The sequence below is a fragment of the Equus asinus genome, chromosome 26 (genome assembly GCF_041296235.1).
Source record: "Equus asinus isolate D_3611 breed Donkey chromosome 26, EquAss-T2T_v2, whole genome shotgun sequence".
Taxonomy (NCBI): domain Eukaryota; kingdom Metazoa; phylum Chordata; class Mammalia; order Perissodactyla; family Equidae; genus Equus; species Equus asinus.
In genome coordinates, this window is record NC_091815.1 from 31,154,237 (window position 1) to 31,164,713 (window position 10,477).

At 51.6% G+C, this 10,477-nt stretch overlaps 1 protein-coding gene across 2 annotated transcripts; it reads right to left on the bottom strand.

Annotated features, from left to right (window-relative positions):
* Positions 1 to 1,706: 1,706 nt before the first annotated feature.
* PNMA8A (PNMA family member 8A) lies at positions 1,707 to 9,519 on the bottom strand. 2 transcript variants are annotated; one of them, XM_070498805.1, is made up of 2 exons: positions 9,239 to 9,519; positions 1,707 to 5,280 (listed from the first exon to the last, which is right to left on the bottom strand). In XM_070498805.1, the coding sequence occupies exon 2, from the start codon at positions 5,199 to 5,201 to the stop codon at positions 3,732 to 3,734; it is 1,470 nt and encodes a 489-aa protein (XP_070354906.1). In that variant the 5' UTR covers positions 5,202 to 5,280; positions 9,239 to 9,519; the 3' UTR covers positions 1,707 to 3,731. The 2 variants fall into 2 exon arrangements, with proteins under 2 accessions (XP_070354906.1, XP_014718533.3); XM_014863047.3 differs by lacking the exon at positions 9,239 to 9,519 and adding an exon at positions 5,423 to 5,627.
* Positions 9,520 to 10,477: the final 958 nt, after the last annotated feature.

Consider the following 10,477-nt stretch of genomic DNA (forward strand, 5'->3'; position numbering starts at 1 on the left):
GGGCTCCCGTGAAAACCCTCTGCCCAGAACCCTCCATGGCTCCCCACTCCCTCAGATTAAAACCCAAGGCCATCCTTGCCAAAGCCCACGGGGTCCTGCACGATCAGCCTCCAAAATCCTCCCAGCCTCACCTCTCCTCCTCCTCCTCCTTCCCTCTGCTCCGGTCACAACAGCCTCCTTGGACCAGCCATTCTCCTGCCTCCCTTCGTGCTGGCTGTTCCCTCTGCCTGAGATGCTGTTCCACCGGCCAGCTCTTTGTCTCACTCCCTCACCCCTTCCAGGTCAGTTCAAATGTCACCTCCTCAGAGAGGCCCTCCCTGACTACTCTACACGATAGCCAGTTCTCCCTCTCACAGACTGGCCCTCTCCTCGACCCTTTCCTGCTTTATAGCCCAACACAGTCCTCACCGCGCTGACGTATCATCACCTCCCTCCTCATGTGTGGTCTGTCTCCCCACCAGAACGTGAAAGCCCGGATGAAAGAGGAAGCTGGAGCCGACTTCCTCCGCAGCCCCCCAGGGCCGCATCCTGGACCCCCCTCCCTGGGGCCGTGCGAGCCTTTCCTGATGGACCAGGTGTAACCAGAGGGACTGACTACATCCTGAGAGGCACCTAAGCATCTTGGCCAATTGTGGCTTTTCCCCCAGAGGGGGCGGGGAAAAAGAAGCCTTTTACCTGGTCTTCACGTGCTCGTCTCCAGGACCCAAAGAGCTCCCGGGTCCTCAAAGTCCAGCTCCCCTTGTGGTCTCTTGTGCGTCTTCCCTCCGTGACGAGCTCCACTCACTTTTCGCACGGCCCTCATCTTGACCCCGAGCATCTTCCTCTTCCTCAAGTGTGAGCCCCCTCCAACCTACGTGCGCCTTAGAAATCTCAGGACAAACTGTTAAAGATGCAGATTCCGAGCACAGCCACAACCCCCAAGGACCCCGACTCAGTAGGTGGTGCCCAGAAACGGCATCTTTAACAAAGACCCCAGGGGACCCCATGAGGTGGCCACCCTGGTTCAGGAGCCCCTAGCAGGAGACGGGCTTGGGCAGGAGAAAGCTGGGTTTTTAGCTCAAAGATCTCAGTTTCCGTCCAAGGGGAGGGGAAGGAAGGGCTTTTGCCTTCCGGCTGCTTTTAAAAGTAAACTAGCCTTTTCAGAGAATCCACAGCACCAGTTACCTGTTCTAGAAAGTTCTAGAAACTCCAAGACCTGTGGGAGAGGCCTTCACATTGGCGGAAGGCCACAGAACAAAGAGGAAAGACATCTCCATGGCTGCTTCTCTCAGGAAAAAGTGACAGCCCCTGAAGCTTGAACCCAGGTCTGACAGCAGCCCACGCCAGGCTGGGGGTCTAGGAAAGTCTGCACTGCTCAGCATAGGAACTCTTTTCTCAAATTAAATAGTCCACACCAGCTCCATCTATAAAGGAGACTCAAGAGGGGCCAGCCTCGTGGCTAAATTCTGTGCTCTGCTTTGGTGGCCCGGGGTTTGCCAGTTAGGATCCTGGGTGTGGACCTACACACCATTCATCAGGCCATGACGAGGCGGCGTCCCACATAGAAGAATTAGAATGACCTACAACTAGCATATACAACTATGTACTGGGGCTTTGGGGAGAAAAAGAAAAAAAGAGGAACATTGGCAATAGATGTTAGCTCAGGGCCAGTCTTCCTCACCAAAAAAAAAAAAAAAAAGCATGCAAAAAAAAAAAAAGACTCAAGATACTTTGCTAAACTTTATTTTATAACATATACAGTTACAAATCATGGTGTTACTTTGTTAACACAATGAAGCCCTTCCGGACCTGATTTTGAAATGAGTTGCTGGAGAGTCGCAGGCTTGCATCACCTTGAGAGTCCGATTCACTCCTGGGTTTTGCTTTGCACAAACCCAAGGAAAACCTTGACGCACAGATGAACAGCTGCAAATGCAGACCATTCTCTTTTTCTCTCCGCATCGCCCGTGGCACTCATCCAGGCTCTTGACATCAATTGTCACAAGAAACGTGTTTTCAAAGTTGAGTCACTAATGACATCTAACAACTGTTTACATCCTTTATCACGAAAACTGAAGCCAGAAGAGAGACTGTGAAACGCAGAGGGCTACAACTTTCTAGGATAGGATATTATTAGTGTGGGCCACGTTAATACATTTATTTGCTATCACACAACCAAAAATCACAAGAGCACGTGACGTGAATTACACAGGAAACTGCTTTCAGAGTGTCCCCTTACGGAGCATGCGCGGGATGGAAGCTCCCCCACGTGTAACCTTTCCCATCCGTCACGACAAGAAATTCATGATACGCAAACAGATGGCAGAAACAATTAATTCGAGACCTGTGCAAAAACGAGTTAACTCAGGAACACAAGGTCTCATTTTGACAGTCTCCTATGTCACTGGTTTGGCTTACAACATACTCGAGTAGTCATTTTTCAGTCTTTTTTTTTTTTAAATACATGAAAAAATAGATTCGGATTATATCTCTGAGCGCACCTGGGTCTCCCCAGGATGGTCTGGACACCACGGGTCTCGGGAGCCCTGCCCGTCCCCCTGCACGCACGCACACGGGACATGTGTTTCACTCGGGTCTATTCAGAGGACAGAAATTCACAGCCAATTTTTTAAAAAAATTTTTCCCTCTCTTACTATAAGGTGAGAAGTGTCTTCAACCTCAAAGATGTTGAGATTTCGGTGGCACTGGATGGAGTTAGAGCCGGGAAGCCGGGAAGGCCCAGGTCCTGCCCCACCCATCACCCCTCAGCCCTCCAGGCTTCTTGAGACAACGGTGTTACCCCAAATGAGAACCCAAGGACCATGATTATTAACAGAACCTAAAACTCAAATACCTCAAGCCCTAAGCGGATATTCTTTTTCCCCAAAACTAACTCCTGGGACCTTACCACGCTCGGGTTAGATAACGGGAGGAGCTAAAGACCAGGAGGAGCAAGGAAGCCACGTCTGCGTTGACAGTCTCGGTTTAACTTCTCTGCGGTCAAAACGCAGAAAAGGTGGAAGGGAGAACACCGCCACCCTGCTCTTCAACAAGCCCTGCAGAGGTCGGCTGAGCATCGGGAAGAGGAAGCAGGGAATGGAGGAGAAAGGCTGAACCTGGATAAGCCTAAGAGCGACCCCGCCCATGTATGAAGATGAATGTTCTAGAACTTTCTCCATCTGCTTGGAGACTCTCCAACCTCTGCAGGTGGATCTAGGAGGAAGCGAAAAAGCAGGCCCGGCAGAAGATCTCATGGGTCATGTACCTCTGAGAGCCGGATGTCTTCAACCTGGGTCCCTAAAAGAGCCCCAAGTCTTGGTTCATTCAATGACAAGAGAAGGCTTTGTTCCCACCTGGGAACTTCATCCTCGGTCTCCTTTCAACTCCTCAGGTATAGGTGGTCCCCCCCCCCCCCCAGTCAAAGCCTTCTGGGTGCTGTGGATAAATCAGAACAGCTCAAGAGGGGAAGCAAGGAAAGGCGTCACTTGGCACATTTCTTTTCCTTCCTTGGACTTTATGAGTCTTTGAACATTTCTATCGCCCCCGACCAGGACTCTGGAAAACGCCACCCTCGGGGCCACCTACCGTGATGAAGAATATAGCCCCAAAGCACTCAATTTTTATCCAGGGAGATAGATCAGATGGAGAGGCAGAATGACTGAGAATACCAGAGCAACACGCATCACCATAACTTAGGTTGGTGGGTTCGCTTTGCCACCAACTGCCCCCATGGGTGTCCCCAGTGTTGGCCTTCAGGGACTCCCAGGAGAGAGGTCAGGGCTCTCGCCGTCTAAAACCTGAAGTGGTGTGTCACCTGCTTCTTCCGCTGCACTGGGGCCCTCCTCATGGACCACTGGCCCCTCCACCCCCTGGGGCCCCTCCCCCCTCAACCACTCGTTGACACAACCCAAATGACTTCCCTTGTCATTCTCGCCATTGGAGGTGTGAGGAGGGTCTTCTGGCTTGGCCTCTGGACCCTGTGACGTCGAGGCTGGTGACTCATCGGGCTGTGGGCCTCGTGGGGCCTTCTGAGCTGCTGCATCCCGTCTCAGGCCTGGTCCTCTCCTTGGCATCACCGGCTTCTTCTTGGCATCTTCCGAATCAACAAGGACATAAGAGACATGGCCCAAGCTCACCTTCTTGTTCTTCTTCGTGGGGGCAGGGCGCTTTGCCGAGGCCCAGCCCACCGCCTTCTTCTTTGGGGGGCCCTCCCGACCACCAGCTTGCTCCGACTCGGAGGCAACTCCAGGGCTCGCAGCTGCGGACCGTGCACGGGGAGGTGGGTTGCTGGGAGCCTTCCAGACACATTTCCCCACGGGCTTCTTCCAAGCTGACTCCTCCTGCTTCACACAGGGCTTTTTCTTGTTCCTGATGTATTCTGAGATCTCCATATTCTCAGCATCACCAGCCTCAGGACCCTCCAAGGAGGCTGAGCTGTTGGAACAATTGCCTTTGGCTTTCTTCCAGGGCCCTGGTTCCTGCTGGGGGTGGTTTTTCTGCTTCTTTCTCCTGGAGCCAGTCTTAGCACCAGCCTTGTGAACGAAAGGTTTGGGAGGGTCGCCTTCATCTCCCATGTCATGCCAGCTGTCCGGGTTCTCCATCTTCAAGGCAGAGCTCACCTCGGCAGCCCGCCCCGGCTCCTTCTTGATCTTCCTCCCTGCTGCTGAAGCCAAGGCGGCTACCACCCCGGCCTCAGCCGCCTCCTGGGCCCTAGCTTCCTCGCGGCGGCGCATCTCAGCATCCATGTAGAAGACCACTTGCACCGTGGCTCCCAGGAGCACCCCCAAAGCTTCCGCCCAGCTCTCTGGGGGCTGATCCCGATTCTGGGGCGCTGGGGGGTGGTTGAGTTGGAGCAGGTGGACCACATCCTCCCAGGTGCGCCCCTCAGTATCCAGGAATTCATTGAGATTTTTTAAAAACTCAGCATCCTGGGTGGGATCTCTACAGACCACCCTCCAGACGCCCCCCCTTCCTGGAAATTCCCGGGGGATGGCCCTCAGATTCACACCCTCGCTGACCTCAATGAGGACAGCTTTGGCATTCTCTTCCCTCAGAAAAATCTTGTTGAGCACGAGGTACTGGCCCAGCGGGGAGAGGACCCCATTCAACGTCTCCTCGATCTCCGCTTGGCCACAGTCCTCCGGGATGCCCGTGACCAACAGGGACCTGTGGATGTCCACCTCCATCCCCCGGCACCAGTCCTCCAGAAGATTCATGGCCATGGCCGCGGACACCTGGCGGCTCGAATCCCACGTGTAGGGAGGAGTCTACGCGGGCTGCAGTGGTCTCCGGATATTAATCCTGCAAGGTGACAGGAGAGGGAGGTCAGGGTTCGGGGAACATGGCCAGAGTCAGAGCCCTCTGCTGTCCCCTCCGCGGCTGGCCCGCAGGAGGCCTCGCGCTCTCCCCACGCCCTCCTCCCCACGCCGGCCCCGGTGCTCACACGTGTCCTGGAACCAGCGACAAGCGCGCTCGGCCACCCCTCCGCGGGCCTGGCTCTCGGCCGCCGGGCAGGGATCCGGCAGCCCCGCCTCCGACCGCCCGGGCGGGCCAGGGACAGGCCGCCGGGGTGCAGCCGCCCGCCAGGCGCCAGCTCGGCCGGAGAGGGCTAGTGATCGCGCCCGCGTCCGCGCGCCCGGCGGGTCCCCGCCTGGATCCCAGCAGCTGCGCGGAGCCGAGGCCCGGGCCGCAGCGCGCGCATGCGCACTCGCTCCCGCGCCGCCGCGTCGCGGTCTCCATGGCAACCGCCAGCACGTGGGCTCTGCGATTGGGCCCGGGGCGCCCGGGGGCGGGGCGTCTGTGCGGCTGTTCCCGGAGCAGCGGGTCTGCGTGGTCTCCGATTGCTCCCCCGAATCCGTGCTTTCCACCCTTCCCCACTCCACGTGGGTCTCAGGGACGGGGGTGCGGTGTCCTGGCCCCTAGTGCTGCGTGAACTAGCCCCACTCTTCTCTGCCTCTCTCTGGGGTTCAGCCAGTGGGACTCCTGGGAGACCCCAGAAATCAGGGGGCGAAAGGAAAGAGCAGCTTTAATCCCCCTGAGCTCTTCTGACAAACCCACAGCTGCTCTCGGGAGCCCCGTCCTTCAGTTAACAGGGTTTCAGGAATTTCCAGAAGCTTCTAGAAACTCCCCCTCCTTTTTCTTCCCCGTCTTCCCACCCTTCAAGCCTAGGGGCCGTCCGTCATCTTTTCTTGCTGGCTTCCTCGGTTTGCTGCCTACGGGCAACACCTTTGTTAATAGTTATTGAAACGCTCCTCTGTGACCCACTTTGCGTGGCCACGTAAGTCCTGTCAGGCCCTCACTCATACGCTTGGCAATGTCCCGTCCTAACTGTGCAGTCTCGGACGAGCAATTTGAGCTCTCTGAGCTCCTTCCTCTTCTCCACAATAAGAACACCAGTTAAAACCTTCCTGGTCTGGAAATTTTGAGGATTCGTGGAGATCACATGTGAAAGATGCACGGATATCCAGTTTTGGCCTGGGTGGTCAACCAAAATCTGTTATTTGGATTCCATTTTGGAACTGGCCTTTGTAAGCCCAAAGAGCTGAATACCTATTTCAGTGTCATCTCTGGCGTCCCTGAACTCGGGCGTGAGCAATGTTTGTGTGATGGCCCAAGTTCCCATCATATTTCCGGCGTCATTCAAATTGTTAAATCTGAATATTCACATTCCAATAAACGCTCTAGCTATAAGAAGAGTTTTAAAATCTCACTTGTCTTACTTGTTGAAATTCTATGAATCAGCTGGAGAATGAATATGTATCATTATGCAGTGGTTTATAAGGATAACTATAAATTCCTTGACACTCCTGTTGACAAGTGTGGACCAGTGTCCCATCCTCTTGAACAGAGCAGACTTGTAACTGCTTTGACCAACAGACAGTCTGGTAGGAGGGAAATGATGGAACCAGGAGAGTATCTGGAAGGGAAGCTATGTGACTTTCCAGGCTTGGCTATAAAAAGCCATGCAACTTCTTCCTTGCTCTCTTGGATCCCTGAGCTTCGAAAAAAGAAGTTCCGCTATCCTCTGCCTGCCATGCTGGGAGGAAGACCAAGCCACGTGGAGAAACCACCTGTGTGCGCTCCACTCAACAGTTCCCAGCTGAGCCCAGCCTTCAAATGACCTCAGCCCAGGCACCAGACATGCGAATAAAGAAACTTCCAGATGATTCTAGCCCCCAACCGCTTGAGTCACTCTCCAAGCATTTACATCATCCCACTTGAGACCCAGACATGGCGTAGCAGAAACAAACCTTCTCCCTTTTACCAGGTGTGAATTCCTGAGCCGTGGAATCAATGAGTATCAGAAAACAGTTGTTGGTCTACACCACTAAGTTTTGGGGTGGCTTGTGATGCAGACGTAGATAACAGGAAGATATTGCAAAAGTAGAATGCAGCAAGAATTAGTGATGGTGGACAAAGCACTACCACAAAAGAAAACTGGGAGCCACCATCTTAAGTCAGCCCCTGAAAAGATTCCCCAAAGCAGCTTTTGCTCGCGGTGCCCAAAGTTTCATTTCATGAGATGGCTTCCATGAAACAGCGTCATCACCATCAACCAGATCTTCCAGCTTGTGAGTTGAAGAAATGATAAATCTTCTGCTTTAGGCAGTTCCTTTTAGCAAGGAAGGAAAGCTGGATGGTTTGGTGACATGTCACCATCAGCAGAACCAGTAAAAAATGTTCCTTCGTCAACCATTTAGTTTCATCAGTGGGCAGCAGAGGAGCGAGCTTGTCGCTGACGGTGCTATAAAAGTCTACTGGCTACTGCATTTTTTAAAACAAAATTGTGGTACAAATTTAAAGGTTTTGCTAGAGTTTCAGATGTATGCTTCTATTTTCTAAAGTTCATCCTATGATGGTGATTTTTTGTGTGTGACCAAATACTCAGCCATCCAATATTTTGTCACATGTGTGTTTGGCCCTGACACATGATAAGCTGTTATTAATATCATAAAGGCAAGTGTTCTTAAGGGCTTTCCCACTCTGGAGCAGCGTTCTGCTGGCACCATCTTTTTGTAACCAAATGGGATGTTTTTTGTTAGAAGATTGTGGCAACTGGTACTAAAACCTAGTGCCAGCCTGGGGAGCTGTTGCAAATTAGCTGATTGAGAATGGATGAAATTAAGAAGCAAGAAAAGTACCAAGTGTTGGTGAGAAGAGCGACTAGACCTCTCGTACATGTATGTGGATGCCGGCCGTGTAAGTTAGTACAACTATTTGGGAAATCTCTTTGGCCGTATCTACTAAAGCAAAACATATACAAACACTACAATTTAGGAACTCCACTCCTAGATATATATATATCCAACAGAAATGTGTTCACTAAAAGCCATGGGCAAGGGTATTCATTGCGGCACTATTCATACGAGCCAAAATCTAAAAGCTACCCAAGTGGCAACCAACAGAAGAATGGATCCACTGTGGCACATTCACAGCACAAAATGCACATCACAGAATGAATGATCTACAACTACACGCAACGATATAGATGAATCTTGCAAAATGGTGAGAAAAGAAGCCACATCCATAACAGCCAATACAATATGATTCCATTTATATGAACTACAAAGCCAGGCAGCGCTGATCTATGCATTAGAAGCTGGGGTCGTGGTTTCCTGTGTGATGTCTGATGACTTGAAATGCGGGGCTCCTGGGGGAGGGAGAGCGGTAGAGTTCTCTTTCTTGTTCTGCGTGTTCGTTACAGGGGTGTTCAGATTGTGAAAATTCAGAATGCCGGATGCCTACGATATATGCGCTCTTCTGTAAATATTTTATGCTGTAATAATAGCCTTTGCTGTTTTGATGATGGATTGGATGCGAGATGCAAGGGAAGCTCGGCCAGTGCAACTCCCAGGTTTTTGGAATAAGTAGCTAGAAAGAGGATGATGCCACTTTTCCTTATGGGGCAAGTTTGATAGAGGACAGATTTGGGGAAGAGGGGAGGGGGCGAATCAGAAGTCTAGTTTGGGTCATGTTGAGTTTGAGATGCTGTGTCAAGGGTCCCCAAGACCCTCAGTTTCGGTGATTTGCTAGGAGGTTTCATGGGACTCAGAAAGGTTATTATACTCACAGTTATAGTTCATTACAGAAAAAGGATACAGATTAAAATCAGCAAAGGGAAAAGGTGCACAGGGAGAGCCCAGACCAGGCACAAGCTTCCAGTTGTCCCCTCCCAGTGGAGTCACGTGGACAGCAATTAATCCTCCCAGCAACAATATATGACAACACATTCAGAAAATTGCCAACCACAGAAACTCACCTGAGCCTTAGTGAGCAGGATTGTTATTCTGGGTCCATCACGTAGGCATGGAAACACCTGTGTGGCTGACCTTACTTGCGCAGCCTCCAGCCCCTCCAGAGGTCAACCCGATGCTGTGGCCCTTGGCCCCCACCATCCATCACGTGGTTAGCACAGGATTCTCCAAGGGCTTACAGGTTACCTAGGAGTCAGTTAAAGGCCACTCGTGACTTTGGAACGTGCAGGGTTTGGACAACCCACGCCTGTGCAGTTGACCATTTGTTGCAAGAATGCCTATGAGCGTATCAGTCAGGGTTCAGTGAGAGAAGCCGTTGACTATGAGTTAATGAAACATTCCAAAATGCTTGAGATAAATAAATATTTAAGAGAGACAAAAGAAATTTTAATTTGTTTATATATAAAAAGAAATATATAAATATAAGTATATATTTATAAATGTACAATTATGTGTGTATATCTAGGTATGTGTGCATGTGTATACACGTGTGTGTGTCCGTGTGTGTGTGTGTCCGTGTGTGTGTAAGTGGAGTCAGCTGCCTGCCCGCTCTGCCATCAAGGAGCCACCCTAATTGCCAGCGGATCTAAAAATAGTTTTGAAGCGCCCTTGATAGGAGTCCTAGCTGTGGTTTCCATGACAACAAATGGCACTGTGGTTTCCATGGCAACGCATCCGTGCAGCCCCAACCCTTCCACCCATCTCTGCACTTCGGGCTGAGGGTTATCTTCCCATCCTCGTTCTCTCCGTTTCACCTTTGGGTTTTTATTTTGTCTTCCTGTATTTTTAAATGAGAACCCACAGAGTTTCCATAAATACTGAACACAGAGGAGGTCCCGGGGACTCTGGGCTCCCACCCAAATTTCCCCTCCAGAGTAAGTCGTCATAACCCACCGTGGTGGTTCTGTGACTCATCTGGCGTGTTCTCTCCGGTTTGTGCTGTGAGAGCTTCTTCTTGCTCCACAGTTTCTTTCTTTCTTTCTTTCTTTTTTTTTTTTGAGGAAGATTAGCCCTGAGCTAACTGCTGCCAATCCTCCTCTTTTTGCTGAGGAAGACTGGCCCTGAGCTAACATCCGTGCCCATCTTCCTCTACTTTATACATGGGACCCCTACCACAGCATAGCGTGCCATGTCCGCACCCGGGATCCGAACCGGCGAACCCCAGGCCGCCGAGAAGCAGGACGTGCGAACTTAACCGCTGTGCCACCGGGCCGGCCCCGGTTTCGTAAGTTTGTACTTGCTGA